The sequence below is a fragment of the Micropterus salmoides genome, unplaced genomic scaffold (genome assembly GCF_014851395.1).
Source record: "Micropterus salmoides isolate LMB-PRFRI ecotype aquatic unplaced genomic scaffold, ASM1485139v1 Ms_hic_scaffold_4, whole genome shotgun sequence".
NCBI lineage: Eukaryota > Metazoa > Chordata > Actinopteri > Centrarchiformes > Centrarchidae > Micropterus > Micropterus salmoides.
Genome location: NW_024043372.1, coordinates 4,053,636 through 4,070,841, shown reverse-complemented (window position 1 = coordinate 4,070,841; position 17,206 = coordinate 4,053,636). Strand labels below are relative to the sequence as shown.

Genomic DNA, 17,206 nt, shown 5'->3' with positions numbered 1-17,206 from the left:
ACCCCCTGCTGACACCCGAAGGAAACTGCTTGAGCCGCTAGTAGATGGTAAAACGGTGTAATTTGTTTCTCCATCTGCAAAACTTTCATGTTAATCAATAAAGTGTATTGTCTTATGCTCTGTAGTAATTCTGTTATACTTCAGACATAAACTGGTGAGTGCTTTTTCTTATCTTGTTGTCATTCTGTCTTCGTAGGCCCGCCATGCCTACAGTAGAGAGAGAGGAGCCCCTTCCTCCTGGGCTGCAGTTTCTGGTGAAAGAGCTCCTAGTCACCAGCAAACGGAGAAGACGGTCTCAGCACCAGGTGTGTATCACGGGAAGATTTTATATTCAGTTGTATTTTCTTCTAAACAATGTCTACACTGTGGCCTGCAAGAGTCTTATACATATCTATAAGGATGTACAGCTGTGTTAAAAAGTTAATAAATAAATGTAAACAGAGTTTCTTGGTTTTAATTGAACCATACATTGATCTTTCCAGGAACCCTCTCACCTTCTGAGACTTCTTCTTCCCCTCATACACCTGAGCCACCACACAGTAAGATGTTTTCTTTACTCTGAAGATGTTGCTGTGGCCCAAGTATGCTTTAAGTCTAGTAAAATTATGACATCTCGCTAATTTAGCTTTTCCTTTGTTCTCTCAGCTGGGCCTTTTTACTGTTGTTCCCCCACTGACACCCAGACCGGCCCCTCATACCCCTGAGCCACCACACAGTAATGGACCAGCTACACTGAGGTGGTTCTACCTGCGATGGAAAACAGAGGACGGCGGGCCAAAAGCGACTCAAAGTAGAGTTGAGCTGGTGCCAGCGATGGAAAAGCACTATGGGTTTTTAAAACTACTCTAAATGTGTTTCTGTGGCCAAAATGTTTTCATTTATTATAACATCTGTGATAATAATACAATGTGTGAAAATGACTACATGAGAAATAATTACATTCTCCCATGTATGGGCATGTATCTTCTACGATAAATCTTAATTGTTGTTTTAATGGTGTGTGAGTAGACATTTTCGAGTAGGCTACGTCACTCGCTTTGCAAAAAACACATCAGTCACTGCGTCATGCATGCAGTAAACATGTTGCTGCTGAAAGATTCATGACGCTACCAGCCTCGCAGTCTAACGTTAAGTTGTTAGACTGAATTCCTAGACTTGGATCGACCTCACTTGCATGGAGCTAGACGTCGACTTTGACTGTCAACAATCGGTTGCTGTGAAAGACCACAAACTAACCACCGCACAGAATATAAAAAGCTCCGGGAGTCAGCTGTCCACGACAGACCTGAACCAGCAGAGGTACCGGCACAAAAACAAGATCTGGTTTAAACACAACTACACTGATGACAGAATCAAACCCACTAAGACAACAGCTTCAACAGAACTCAGAGCTTAACTGGTGACAGATGAAAAGGTTTACTCATACTTGCACTGGTGCCTTAAGTGCTTTTATATTGTTTTCACTAAATGCTTCAGTTGTAAATAAATAAGACCTGTTTCCATTAATGTCATTAGTAACCAGCAGTTAAACAGTTAAACAGAAACTTATACTGTACATTTACTGCTAAATTGAGGGCTTACTGCTGACACCAAACACTCGCTCTGTCTCCTCCTCTACCCCTCTCACACATGACTTTTACACATTTTTGAAAGATGTCAAATATCTCTCTCTCTCTAATTATCCAAAAATATATACATCCCAGAAACTATCTAGATAGTATTTATGTCAGTATTGCACAGCCCTACTCCAGTGTCTTCAGGTTGTCTAAAGCCAGATAAAGTCTCCGCCTGTGTGGATAGACCAGTGGTGGTCAATACTACATCTTTGCTTCACGCCTTAGCTGCGTGGATCTGGTTATTTAAAAGTCCTCGGTGGTCGGATAAATTGCCAAAAGCGGTTCACAAACATTCTGCCAGCATACCTAACTTACAACAAGGCCATTTACAAGTCTGTGCTTCATGAGGACCATAAGCTGAGGTGAATAAGTTATTGTTTAATTCAATTTTGAATTTAACACAACATCCTTGATTGTAAATATGATTTTTGCTGTGCAATATTACATAATAAACCGATATAACAAACTGTATTTTGGGCATTGCTTTAAAAAATTCTCTATACAAAAAATGATGTACACCTTTTAAACTGAGCTGATGCTCCTTGAAATTTTGAATAAGTAGTGCAGCAGCTCAGTACTGTTGAAATTAAAATTGTGTAAGAGTTAATGTAAGAGAAGTTAAGTTAATTCATATTTTTGAGGTAATTTACTAAAAATATATTTACAGTGTTTACGCTACGATATTAAGCAGAATCTACCTCTGTGTTTTCTTTGCATTTACTTCAGTCTAACTCCTGCTAGCTCCTGATTGGTTAGTTCAGTCATGTGAGAGGGAGGACAAGGAAGTGTTGTTGTTGTGAGGGGGGCTGACGAGGTGTGGAGAGTAAAGTGCTGCGTAAGAAAGTTATCCGTCTCCATCCTGTTGTTTCTTCTCATAAAGAGTGTTCCAACCACCTAACATCGAACCCCCCACGTTACATTTGGTGGCAGCGGTGGGATGGCACAGCATCTTTCTCCAGCTGGCATGATATCAACAGAGGAAGCTGAATGAAACTCACCAAGGTGTTGACCAGAATGCAGCTCAATGTCGTCTCTGGAGGGATTCAAAACTCGAACAACATGCTGTGCCATCTCACCTGCACCTGATTCAGCCCTACCCATTCAGATAAATGAAACAAACCTGTCACCTTCTCAAGCCCAGTCTCTGAAGTCACTGCTTCAGAAATACTCAGTAGTATTCAGTAAACACTCAGAAGACAGAGGTCGCACAGGAATAATCAAGCAACGTATACGCACTGATGATGCCACACCAATTACACAGAGAGCCTGCAGAGTGACACCAGAACAGAGAGCTGAAATACAAACTCAGGTGGAAAACCTGTTGAAGGCAGATGTCATTGAAGAAAGCTACAGTCCCTGGGCTGCACCTGTGGTTTTGGTGCGTAAGAAAAATGGCACATGGCGTTTTTGCCTAGACTATAGAAAACTCAACGTAGTGACAATCAAAGACTCCCACCCTCTTCCAAGAGTCGATGGATGCTTTGTCTGGCTCGGCCTGGTTCTCCACCATGGACCTGCAACATGGTTATTGGCAAGTTGAGCTGGAAGAGGAAGACCGTGAAAAGACAGCATTTACAACAGGCAGTGGACTTTATCAGTTTAAAGTTATGCCGATGGGACTCACCAACGCTCCAGCCACATGCCAACGCCTGATGGAAATGGTACTTCGTGGCCTTCCATGGAAAACATGCCTCGTGTATTTGGATGATGTCCTCATTTACAGCCACTCTTTCAGTGAGCATCTCCAGCACCTTGAAGAAATCCTCTTCAGATTTCAGTCAAGTGGCCTGAAGCTAAATCCATCAAAATGCTGTTTTGCCAGAGATCAGGTACAATTTCTGGGCCATGTGGTATCCAAAAACGGCATTCAGCCAGACCCACGCAATGTGAAAAGTGTTCAAGACTGGCCTACTCCACGGACAGTAACAGAAGTAAGAGCATTCCTTGGACTCTGTTCATATTATCGCAAGTTCATCCGAAACTTTGCACATCACAGCGTCCCACTACATGCACTCACTGCAAGGAATGCTGCTTTCCAATGGACTTCTCAGTGTCAGGATGCATTCACTTACTTGAAGCATGCACTCACAAACCCTCCTGTGGTCGCCTTTCCTGACTTCACATCACCATTCTCCCTCTACACAGATGCTTCATGTTCGGCTATAGGTGCTGTACTGGCTCAGACACAGGGACATCAGGAAAAAGTGGTTGCATACGCTAGCCATGTTCTCACAAAAGCAGAAAGGAAGTGGTCAACTTACGATAGAGAACTCTGGGCTATCGTCTGGGCGGTACGACATTTTCGCCACTATCTTTACAAGTAGCCCTTTGTTATTATCACAGACCACAAACCTCTCTTGGGTCTCAGGAAAATACCCATTGACAATGACAGAACTGGTCGTCGTGCAAGATGGTCTTGAACTTGATCCTTTTGAGTGGACTGTAATTCACAAAGACGGCCACCGCCATCTTAATGCAGATGCTATGTCACGTCGCCCGGCGGACACCAGACCAACAGAGCAGAGCACCTCCTGTAAGACTCTTGCCAGTTCACACCCTAATGAGAGGCATTCAAGCCCTGTAAGGCCATCTTGTCTTGTCAGTTCTGTACATCACCATAGCCCCTGCAGTACTAATCCGAAACCAATTTCCTGTAACCAGACCACTTCACAGACTCCAGCTCCAGACTTAGTGTGCTCCCCAGTCGGTCTCCTCCACATTTGTGCTTCAACTCCCTGAAGAGGAGCTTAAAAAGGCACAACAACAAGATGTCACACTGTCCGAGGTTATTAACTGGAAAGCTAAAGGTCAGAAGCCTCCATACTGGTACATGAAAAAACGCACGCCTGTTGAAAAAGCACTTTGGCAAGAGTATCACAGACTTACCTTTCATAATGGGTTTCTCTGTCGTAAAGTGTTCGATCCACACACTAAGTCAGCACTTTATCAGGTTGTTGTTCCTCATGCCCTTAAAGACACTGTCCTACAGCTGTTGCATGGGAATCCAGTAACTGGTCATCTGTCAGCAGACAAAGTCCTGAAACGGGCTCAGCAACTGTGTTACTGGCCATTCATGTCACGTGATATTAAGATGTGGTGCAAGCAGTGTACCCCATGTGATGCGAGACGGAGTCCCACACCTCATCAGAGAGCTCCAATGCAAACTATTGTTGCTACTGAGCCATTCCAAAAGGTTGCAGCAGACATACTTGAGCTCCCCATCACCAGCCGTGGCAACAGGTATGTGCTTGTTGTTCAAGATTATTTTTCTAAGTAGGTCAACCTCTATGCCATTCCAGCGCTCTACAACAGTTGCAAAATTTCTGTTTGAAAACTACATCTGTGAGCATGGGATTCCAAAAATGCTGCACACAGATCAAGGACGGCAGTTTGAGTCTGACCTAGTGAAGAACCTGTGTCAACTATTGGGTATTCAGAAAACAAGGACCAGCCCATATCATCCTCAGTGTGACGGCATGGTTGAAAGGTTCAATAGGACACTTATAGATCAGTTAGCCAAGTTACTTCTTCAACAGTCAGGTGAATGGGATGACTGTCTCAATCAAGTTGCTTTGGCCTACAATACCAGCCCTCACTCTACTACAGGCTTCACTCCGTTCTTCCTCACACATGGGCATGAAGCTAGGATGCCTGCCAACATACTGTTGCCTAACAACACACCATCTTCATCTACTCCAGGTTCTCATTCTGACTATGTCGCACAGTTAACCCAGAAACTTCAGTCTGCCTTCAGCGCTGCTTCCTGGAACAGAGACTGTGCCCACAATCGTCAGAAACGGCAGTATGACAACAGTGCCAAGCACACTCGCTATGTGCTCGGAGAACTTGTGTGGTTAAATGACCCCACTACAGCAAAACAAAAACTCGCTCCACACTGGAAGGGCCCCTTTGAAATATTGGAGTGCCTTGGATCTGATGTGGATTCTCCGGGAGTGACCTACAGGATTCATTACCTCCTGGATCCGTCTAGCAAATCCCAGGTAGTCCATTACAACCGCCTCAGACCTTACAACGCACCTGTGCCTAATTGTGGACAGAAGACACCTGTTTGTGAGTCATCTTTGCAACCTCAACTCCCTTGCTTGACGGCATTGTCGGGTGATTTGCCCTTTACATCTTCACGGTTTGCAGCATCCAAGGGCGGTACCACTCCGGGCTGCCGCAGTGCTCCCTCAGTGACCCCTCAAATCTGCCAGCCACAGACCAACTCCCACTCTCCCTTGTCCCCTACTTCTGGGACTGTTCCCCCCTCAGGCAAGTTGTTAGTTTGCCAGTCTGACACGGTCCCCTCTGCCATTCCTGGGCAAGGCTTAGGTTCTTCAGTTCGCCCAAGACGATGTCAAGTTAGACCTCCCAGATACCTGATGGACTATGTTCTAAAGTAAGACTGTTGCCTTGTTCTTCTAATAGCGGTTGCTGCTTCTCCGTATGTAATGTGAAACGGGGACGTTTCTTTTCGGGGAGGAGGAAGAAATGTAAGAGTTAATGTAAGAGAAGTTAAGTTAATTCATATTTTTGAGGTAATTTACAAAAAATATATTTACAGTGTTTACTCAGTTCACTGCATTTTTATTTGTATCACAGTTGGTATCTACATATTTAAATGTTTAAATCATTACATTTGAATCTGTAAATCAGCTACGATATTAAGCAGAATCTACCTCTGTGTTTTCTTTGCATTTACTTCAGTCTAACTCCTGCTAGCTCCTGATTGGTTAGTTCAGTCATGTGAGAGGGAGGACAAGGAAGTGTTGTTGTGAGGGGGGCTGACGAGGTGTGGAGAGTAAAGTGCTGCGTAAGAAAGTTATCCGTCTCCATCCTGTTGTTTCTTCTCATAAAGAGTGTTCCAACCACCTAACATCGAACCCCCCACGTTACATTTCAATACTTAAACCATTAGTATTCTCCTCTCTGACAAGTAGGCTACTATTTCATATTAATCAGAAGGAAAGGTGCTCATCAAAGTGGAATTTACATCATTTTATTAAAAAATAGCTGTTTATCTTTTATCATGAATTACAGCCTTCGCCCCGACTGGGATTCGAACCTGCGTCCAGATAAACGTTCAGCACCTCGGACCGCGGCCGCAAAATGCTGAAATCACATTAGCTGTCAGTGAGTTACAACTATCGGCGGCTGGCCACCCGGGAGACCATAAAAAATCCCTATCTTAAGTAAATTAGTAAATCCATCCATCCATCCATCGTCAACCGCTGATCCTGCATACAGGGTCGCGAGGGGGCTGGAGCCAATCCCAGCTGACATTGGGCGAAAGGCGGGGTACACCCTGGACAGGTCGCCAGTCCATCGCAGTAGATGAAAAAGTGGATGTCCTATTTAATTCTAAACACCTAAAAGTGTATACTGACCGAAATGAACAAACATCTCTCAACAACTCCTCTGATGATGGATGGAGACAGCCCACATGTAAAAACTATACACATAATAAATTCTACATTTATTGTATTTATGGCACTACGGTGGTATTTAACTGTAGATGCTTATTGTACAACATTCAACACGTCCACAAAAGTGAATTCAACTAAAAGACTCATCTGCTCTTGGTATATCTGAGCTGCTGTGTGCATAGTTGAAGCTACTCCACTGTATTTATCTGACCACTTTAGGTACTGGTTACTTTGCAGATTCAGATAAATCGTCATCTAATAAATTATGATGTAATGTCAGCGGAAAAGATTTTTCACTAACAAGCATGCTGATTCACATTTAGTTTGGACCAATCATAGGGCAGTATGCATCTACAAGTGTGAGGTGACGAACCAGTGCAAAAAACACACACAGTGAACTTTACAGTGAAACAGACATCTTACATCCAGAAAGTGAAACTTCAAGTCATTGAAACAAGGCACCAGTATTCTTTCTTTCATATGATTAAAAACACAATCTTTCTTTAAAACTAGCGTTGAGGAAAGAAATGCACAAAACACGTTTGACTTAAAGAAAACAAATAGTGGTTTGTTACACCTAATGTAAATAAAACTTAACAACAAAACCAACAAGACAACATGAATAAAACACATAATTCTTCACACAATGAAAAATACAAAGTAACAAAGTAGGGATGCAGCAATTATCGGATTCCACTGTAACCACTCTTTAAAACGTCCGTTAATCAATCAATGAGTGTTTCTGTTGCACAAAACAAAAAAATAAGTTACATGAGTGCTGCAACAGCTTAAAGTGCTATGCTTATCAGAGAGGTGGAGGCTACTACTGTTCACTGGCTAAACTCTGGCAGAGGGAACAAACTGCTTCCACTAAAGAAACGTCTGAACTCGCCAGTGTGGGAGCTTTTCCAAGACTGACCAAGGAAGAGACTGGATTCTAAATGAAGTTAATACTCGTCTTATTTAAATAATACTTAGATATTATTATACAAATAGAATTGTGAAGTTGATTTTTTATGTTTAATTACATTAAATCATTACTGGTGTTGTGAAATTAATTAATGCATAATAATCATGAAACTGTGATTATTCCTCAGACTATAACCGTACCAACAAAATCTGTAATTGTTACATCCCTACAACAAACTGAGAATGAGCCAACAATCACATATTAAACCGTAACTTAAAGACTCTGGTTCAGCTCTTTATAATCAGCAGTGCAAACAGCATCAATAAGATTAAAATAGCAGTCAGCATCGTATTTGATGGAGTCTTTGGCACCATGATATTTATAAATTATACATCCTCAGGGGCGGACTGGCACAATAATTCAGGCCGGGTATTTGACTCCATCCCAGACCGCCCTGTTCACGTGAACCACCTGACAATGGAAGGAAGTTATCCACATTTCTAAATACAAACATTTGGGACTGACCAACACGTAAACTGAGTTTTCAAGGTGGCTGTATGGTTAAAAACTCCTGAGAAATAGAGAAATCCTAAAAATATACAAACGTACAAGGCTAGACACAAAAAACTATTATCCTACGTGTTATATTTATGTCATAAAACTATGGCACTCAGTCCTCCCCCCAGCTGCTGGTACAGTCTATGGTTATCTCTATTGCAATGTCCTCCTAGTAAGTCTTCCAGTTTGTGCAACTACAATAGGTTCAGAACGCAGTGTTGTTTCTCACTTTGGATAAAAAAAAAGGTACAAAAGACATTATTTTAAATAGGCTACATTACAGATTTTATTCTAAGAACCAGATCTGGGATCTGTTGGTTTAACAAGTCACCTGATTATTTAGGGCATCTGTTCTTTTTGGTTTTAGTTCCTGAGTTTTTGGAAATAAATATTTGTCTGGTCCCTTTTTTTAAAGTTCCGTTATGTCTGGTCCCTTTTTCTCATCACATTGTTTACTTGTCACTCTGTTTTGTTGAGATATGTACTTTAGTTTACTTGGTAAGTTTTGCTCAATTCCTGGATGCCTCTAGGATTATGATTTTATTTCATCTCATAGCCAAAACATCTGATATAGCTGATTGACATAACATAACCTTTTATTGCACCAAATAGTTTAAAAAAAGCTCCGTCATAAGGCATTTATTAGTTTCTGACTCTGATGGGGGAAACAGTTCCCATAACTACTGTAACTCTGAACTCTCAAATATGTAGGTTATATTACGTGATCTCCTTTTGATAACTAATGCAATAAGTAATGTAATATTGTTTCCCTCCCATTCACTGAGCCTCCCCTGAAACTGTTTGGAGCCCCCCTGTGGAAAATATAATTTTGACTCAATAGTGATTCTTTCTATTGGCCTGCAGGAGCCGGCTGCTGACTGTATAAAGAAGTTTGATTGTCTAGTAGTCTATGAAAAGGACGCGACTTCTCACTTGATTTAATACCCCAGTAAACACTTTCCTAATGAATCCAAATGTGGTCAACTGGTTCCCAAAAAAACAAGATGGCGACGGCCAATTTGCCAAACTTGAGTTTCCAAAACGTTGGTCCACAAACCAGCAGGTGACGTCATGGAGGCCACGTCCACTTCTTTATACAGTCTATGGAGAGAGCAGAAAATACAGATAAGATACGATAATAAAACAGGAAAAGATTAAATCCCTGTAATAAAAACAGCCTTTGTGAATCTTCACTGATCTCTTGTCAGTGGTGTTGACCGTTCAGGAGGCTGCAGACTGTGATGTTGTTGAGCTGCCTCGTATTAGGCTGTAGATTACATATTTACAATGTCAAGTATGATGATCCAGTCTGTGGAACATCACTAGTGGATCTGCCAATAAACTGCACATGAAGGGAAACTTCACTAACTTTCAAACCGTGACGAAATAAGTGATTATGATCCAACACACCTTTTGTTGAATTCAGCAAATACACTGCGTGCACAATTATTAGCCAAGTGAGTATTTTTACCATATCATCATTTTTATGCATATTTTCCAACTCCAAGCTGTATAAAGTTGAATGCTTATTATATTTAAGAATATCAGGTGATGTGTATGTGTGTGACTAGGGAGGGTGTGGCCTAAGGAGATCTACACCCTTCATCAGTGGTCGGGAATAGGCGAAGCTGCCCACCAGCAATAATATCGGATTACTTTGATAGAAAGAAATTATAGCGACGGGTGCTGAAACAGATCTCAGACATGACAGCAAAGGTTACTCACATAATCACTTCCTTTTAATAAGCCCACAAAATAAAAGCATGAGATTTTTTTGCAGTAGTACTTTATGTCATGTTTAATTGAGAACTTTTACTTTGGAAAGTTCTGAAGGAAATGTAAGTCTCTGGCTTGCTTGACACACCTCTGAAACAGCCATCTGAAAACGAGAGATCGATTTCCCCTGAATGAGAAAAGCAGAAATTTCCTCTTCCTGGAGATACTGGGGAAATGAAAATATGCATCCATAGGATGATGTTGACCAATCACCGGGAGGCACAAACTCCTGCATATGTTTTATTGTGAACATGTAACACGATCTCTACACAATCCATCTGTTGAAAAATGAAGAAAATTGGAATATAAATGGCCAATTGACGATGTTCTGACCCGCCATCTAATGACTTTTGGCCCCATGCCAGACTTATTTGCTGATCCCTGCCCTATATACACACACAGGTGTGCATAATTATTAGGCAGCTTCTTTACTTCAGACAAAATGGGTCAAAAAAACAAAGATTTAACTGACACTGAAAAGTCAAAAGCTGTAAAATGTCTTTCAGAGGGATGCAACACTTGAAATTAGGGCTGGACCCTGAATATTCGATGTAGGAGATGTGAAAGTTAGTTAAGTTCCCCTTCATGTGCAGTTTATTGACAGGTTTCTTCAGACTGGATCATCATACTTGACATTGTAAAAATATAATCTACAGTCTAATATCAGGCAGCTCCAGTAGCAGAATTATCCATCCATCTGAAAAGCATTTCTGACTTTTCACTGTCAGGTAAATCTCTTCTTTGGCCCATTTTACCTGAAGTAATGATTATGTAATAATTATGCACACCTTGATATAGTTTGTTTATCTCCTTAGGACACACTCTCCATATTTACACAAATACTCATCACCTGATATTCATACATCTAATAACCATTCAACTTTATACAGCTTGGAGTTGGAAAGTATACAAAAAAATACTCACTCACCTAACAATTGTGCACGTAGTGTATTTGCTGATTTTAACAAAAGGTGTACTGGATTACAGTCACTTACTCTCCCTTTAAGGGAGCTACAGTGTGCATGTTTTCATTGTTGTCTTCTGTTGGTCCAACACCTACAATTTATTTAGATCTGTGAGACTAATATACATGATTCAGTTTAAAGATTCTCACACACCTTGACAGCAGCTCTGCAGGATCTCAATGATAACCGTTTCTGTACTCACGAGAACCTGCAGAAAAGAAAAATATATTATTACATAAAATCAACAGTTATAACATACAAATCCGCAGAGAATCAGCAGAGAGTCTATTATTGACGGAAGGAAGTCGATCCTAAATAAAACACCCTGTGCAGACTCCCAAACGTAAAAACAACAAACATGGTTAAATCAGACAAAAAAAGAAACCGTTTAAATAAAATAGACACCTGTTCTCATGCTGAATTATTTCCTTATATCCTCCTTATTTTCACAGGAGATGTTTTTTTATTGTCCTCTCATGTGAAACTTTTCTCCCTAATTATGTCAAATGTTCACAACTTTCTTCTCTTTTCATTACAGTTTCCGGTGCTGGACAACGCAACTGCCCCACAACTCACAATTCAATTCAGCTTTATTGGCATGGACGTCAAACAACAACATTGGCAAAGCTTAAAATATAATACAAAAGATTCATTTCATTCAATAAATAACGTAAAAGTGTGTAAGTGTGTGTTAAAAATATATTAAAAAATAAAATTTGATGAATTTGTGAGCAGATAATGGCGAGCTAGAGAAGAAGGAGAGTCACATGTCTAATTATGGCTTCTGTGGATCTTTTTCGTTCATAGCGGCTCTGTCCGGCGGGGAACAGCTGCTCTAGAGTGACGTCAAAGTCGCATCAATTCCGACCGAGTGTCCAGACCTTTTAATATACAGTCTATGGTCCAGACTCGCATTTAAAAAGATCCGATCTGTATCAGATTTGGACCACATATCAAAGTGGCCCAAATCCGAACGGGAAAAGATCAGTTTCCATGTGACTGTTCACACAGTCATAAAAAGATCACATTTGGGCAAAGAATGTTAGCAGTAGAATATTTAGACTTTTACTTTCAAAAGAGAGAAAATGGAAAAACAATAAGTGAATGATGTTCAAAGATCTAAAGAAGATTTAAAGAAACTTAATTGGACATTTGGGGAAAATGTAGAAACATCCATTTAATGGACAGTGTTTATAACTATACTGATTTTTAAATCATCAATAAATAAAGTCTCAGTGGATTTTTTAAATATCAGTTATGTTGATGTCTGCAGATGTTGATACAATCCATTTTATAAACTCACCTTTAGTACGACTTATTTTGATGAACTTTGTAGCTACAAGAAAAGCTTGAACAGCAGCAACAATTACAGCTCCTAAAAAAATTCCACCAAACCATCCTGCGACAACTCCTCTGCTGCACGTGTCCACAAACAGTTTCTCTGAAACACACAACAAAACCTAGAGTCACACTCAGAATGTAAACTGTATCTCATGTGCAGCACACTGGTTATTACCTACACAGAACTACTTGATAACAATGAATTTCACCCGACACAGTGATGTTAGCGTTGACCTCAGAGCTGATGTCCTCCTGCTCGACTCGACAGTGGAAGGATTTTTTTACTATTTTCTGACAATTCAAATATTAAACACAGAGTTTCAAAAGTTGTTCATCTCAAAGTTTGTACATTTTGTTTGTGAGAAATATCTTGTGTCACTGATTTCTTATAACCACAGAAAAGTATCTTTTGTACTTACAACAAAAGCATCTTTCAGTTATCAGTGTAACTGCAAGGAGTGAGATTACAGACCAGGCTGCTGGCTGATTTATGTGTTGTTATTGTGTTATATCGGATCAACACATATTTATATCTTTATTTATGCAATTGGCACTAATGTCATACCAACCAGCCATAACATTATGACCCCCTGCTGGTCATAATGTATGCCTCCCCTTTGCCGCCAACACAGCCCTGACCCGTGGAGGCACACGGACTCTTTTTGACCTCCAGCAGCTCATCTGTTGGATCGGACCACAGGAGCCAGCCTTCGCTCCCTGCGTGCATCAGTGAGCCTTGGCCATCCAGGACCCTGTTTCCAGTTCACAGCTTTTCCTTCCCTGCACCCCTTCTGATAGGTACTGACCTCTGACCGTTTCAGAGATGCTCTGACCCAGAAGTTTAGCTGCCTGATATATCCCACCCACTGACTGTTGCCATGGTAACAAGTTAATCAGCGTTATTCACTTCACCTGTCAGTGGTCATAATGTTTTGGCTGATCGTTGTAATTTTGCATCGTCTAGTAAAAACTGCGCTTCAAAACCTGTATCTGCCTCCATGGTATCAAATTATTACCAGGAACTATCCCTGTTTATATTTAGAGTTAAAGTCTGATCCTGTTTTTACTTTAATTCAGTTTCTAGATAAAAATCATCAATGACTGAAATCTCCTCTACATCTCTGAGTGTCTTCGTGTTGTTTGTTATGTGAATCATTTGTGTGACTTTGCTGCTGTAACTCTGCAATCAATAAAGTTTCTCTATCTAATCTATTTATTTAATTACAGCTAATAAAACCTTAATGTGGCTGAATAATTCTTACAGTTCAGAACTGTTTTTCACTTGTTGCACAAAAAGATTTATGTCGATACCCAGGATCAGGCTGCAGCAGCCATTTATAAATCAGTTACTGGGTTTGTGAGTGTAGTTTACTAAATTCTTGTGTTCCTGTGTTTGATCAGACTGATCTCAGAGTTTCTTTCTGTTATTTCCCTGCAGACCCTCTCATTCTTCCTCTCATCTCTGTAGATTCATGAAGTCTCAGAGTCTCAGTATAAGAGTGAAGCTTTCACTCAGTTTGAAACTTTTTACACTTCTGCAGACGTCTTCATCACAACCTGCTTTGAGTTCAGTCTGAAGACGCTTAAATACTAATAACACAACTATTAAAATGAATGACATGTTAAAAACACAACCAGGAAGAATCTCACCACAGATAAACACGTGGATCTCAGTATAAATCTGATGTTTGATCTCCTCCTGTGTGGCTACACAGCGATAGCGGTCGGTCTTCTTCACAGTAGTGTTGACAGTGATGTAGAAGCTGCCTCCTCTTTCTGAGACCTGTGGCTCCTCAGCAGGAAGTTTGTTTCCAGCACTGTCCTGCCACTCTACTGTAGGTTTTGAAGAAGCACCAAGAACTTCACACTGCAGCAGGGCCCCATCAGCTGTTTGACCGAGTGCACTAACAGACGGCTTTTGAGCTGCACCTGTGAACAGAGTTTAAATGAAAATAAGTGACACATCAGCTATAAAAGGACAATAACAGGATTATAAATGTAACACTGTGATGTTTCTTGTTCGGCTCTTCTCTGCTTGTAAATGAGGATTAAAGTGTGTTTAACAGAAAAGCACAGTATCAGCCTCAGTTGCTCCTCCCAGCATTGTTAGATAGGACATGATATTTCAAACATTTCTAACTTCTACCAAAAGTCTGGAAACTATTTACAGCTGCAAACACTGTTTCTGACTCATATCATGACAGAAGCTCAGATACAGTGAAGACGTTTGGACAAACTCAATTTTTACATTTGTTGAGCTGAAAAAAATTATCTTGAAATGACGTCACATGAAATCTGTGGTGAGGATTAGATGACGTATCCCAACCCTCTGTTGAATTTTTGTACCCTTGGTAAGCGGAGCGAGGTACGTGTGTATTTAGATTTGTTGTTGATGTTGTGGAAAATTGATTATGTGATGTGTAATGTTGACGTGTTGTTGTTAATGTGTATATTTTAAGATATTTCACATTTATTGATGCCAAGGGCCACTACAGTCAACAAAAACTGAACATTATAAACTTCGTAGAGGCAGAATTTATAGCAGAGCTGCAGTATTGAATTACAATAGATAGTATAGGTGTACATTTAGAATTAATCAAGCTACATTCAAACATAAAACACAAAAGTACAACCCAAAGTGTGTACATGTTGTCACTGAGAAATATCTTGTGTTACTAATTTCATATAACCACAGAAAAGAATATTTTAATTATTAGAAAATCATCTTTCAGTTATCAGTGTAACTGTAGAGTGAGATTATAGATGATCAGATCTGCTTTACTCCAGACAGTTTCACAAGATGAACTGAGGTTTCACTGAGGTTCTCTACACCAAACTCGTTCCTTCAGGTCTTTATGGACCTCGCTTTGTGCACTGGTGCATAATCATGTTGGAACAGGAAGGGGCCGTCCCCAAACTGTTTCCACCAAGTTGGGGACATGAAATTGTCCAAGATGTCTTGGTGTGCTGAAGCATCAACAGTTCCTGTCACTGGAACTAAGGGGCCGAGCCCAACCCCTGAAAAACACCCCCACACCATGATGCCCCCTCCACCATACTTTACACTTGGCACAATGCAGTCAGGCAAGTACTGTTCCCCTGGCAACAGCCAAACCCAGACTCGTCCATCAAATTGCCACACAGAGAAGCGTGATTCATCACTCCAGAGAACACGTCTCCACCGCACTAGTGTACAGTGGCGACATGCTTTACACCACTGCATCCGACACTTTGCATTGCACTTGGTGATGTAAGGCTTGGATGCAGCTGCTCGGCCGTGGAAACCCATTCCATGAAGCGCTCTACGCACTGTTCTTGAGCTAATCTGAAGGCCAAGTGACGTTTGGAGGTCTGTAGCTATTGACTCTGCAGAAAGTTGGCAGCTTCTGCGCATTGTGCGCCTCAGCATGCGCTGACCTCTCTCTGATTTTATGTGGCCTGCAACTCCGTGGCTGAGTTACACTTTGTTATAATACCACTAACAGTTGACCGTAGAATATTTAGTAGGAGATTTCATGAATGGGTAGCAACCTATCACGGTACCACGCTTGAATTCACTGAGCTCCTGAGAGCGACCCATTCTTTCACTAATGTTTGTAGAAGCAGTCTGCAAGCCTAGGTGCTTGATTTTATACACCTGTGGCTCATGAAAGTGATTAGAAGACCTAAATTCAATGATTCGGAGGGGTGTACTAAAACTATAGTATAGTGTATTAGTGACATCATCACTCACCTCTAATTTCTGCTCTCCTGTCTTTAAAGGCGAAGTCTAAAAGACAAATGAGAACATTAATTACTGCACAGTGTTATGAACTAGTCATGTGTTATTAGTATAGCAACGGAGTCATTACTGAACATCTAAAATGGAGTTTTTAATTGGACTTTATTTGCAACCCAGAGAAGAAAATCCACAAATGTGTACTATGATCCACAAATATTTCACTGTCCACTAATAACTATTTTTACATTTGTGTTGTGTAAAATCCTATCCACACAGTATTTTTTACATGTGAAATGTTTTTTGCATATTTGTGGATCACAAGACATTTGATACTGATATGTAAAGATACTCTATATTGCCAAAAGTTTTAGGACGCCCCTCCGAATCATTGAATTCATAATCTGTCTGTCTTCTAATCACTTTCTCAGCCACAGGTGTATAAAATCAAGCACCTGGGCATGCAGACTGCTTCTACAAACATTTGTGATCAGTGAAATCAAGTGTGGTACCGTGATAGGTTGCTACCTGGGCAATAGGTTGATGAATGAGAACGCAGACTGCGAGCCAGGCCTCCTCGTTCAACATCTGTGCCTAACCTTACAAATAAGCTTCTAGAAGAATGGTCAGAAATTCCCATGAACACACTCCTAAACCTTGTGGACAGCCTTCCCAGAAGAGCTAAAGCTGTTATAGCTGCAAAGGGTGGACCAGCTCCATATTAATCCCTACGGATTAAGAATGGGATGTTATTAACCTTCATGTTCATGTAAAGGCAGGTGACCGACAGTTGACAGATTACCACCAACTATTGTCTTCCTCATCAGTAGGAGGCAACAAGGAGAAGGACTGTGGTTTCCATCAGCAGGTGAAAGTGGAAAATCTTTATTTAA

At 40.8% G+C, this 17,206-nt stretch overlaps 1 protein-coding gene across 9 annotated transcripts in view; it reads right to left on the bottom strand.

Annotated features, from left to right (window-relative positions):
• Positions 1-17,206, bottom strand: part of LOC119886073 (butyrophilin-like protein 10) — a 72,775-nt gene that overhangs the window by 21,952 nt on the left and 33,617 nt on the right. For 4 of the 9 annotated variants that reach the window (XM_038696583.1, XM_038696585.1, XM_038696582.1 and 1 more), the window contains 2 exons: positions 16,329-16,364; positions 14,246-14,524 (listed from right to left, as the gene is read on the bottom strand). The exons of 1 other annotated variant lie outside the window; for it this stretch is intronic. In XM_038696583.1, coding sequence (XP_038552511.1) covers positions 14,246-14,524; positions 16,329-16,364 — 315 coding nt within the window. Of the gene's footprint in view, positions 1-6,602; positions 9,615-11,217; positions 11,331-11,407; positions 11,463-12,557; positions 12,696-14,245; positions 14,525-16,328; positions 16,365-17,206 lie in introns of those variants that run through there. 4 more of the 9 variants (XR_005441425.1, XM_038696589.1, XM_038696588.1 and 1 more) reach the window with 4 other exon arrangements.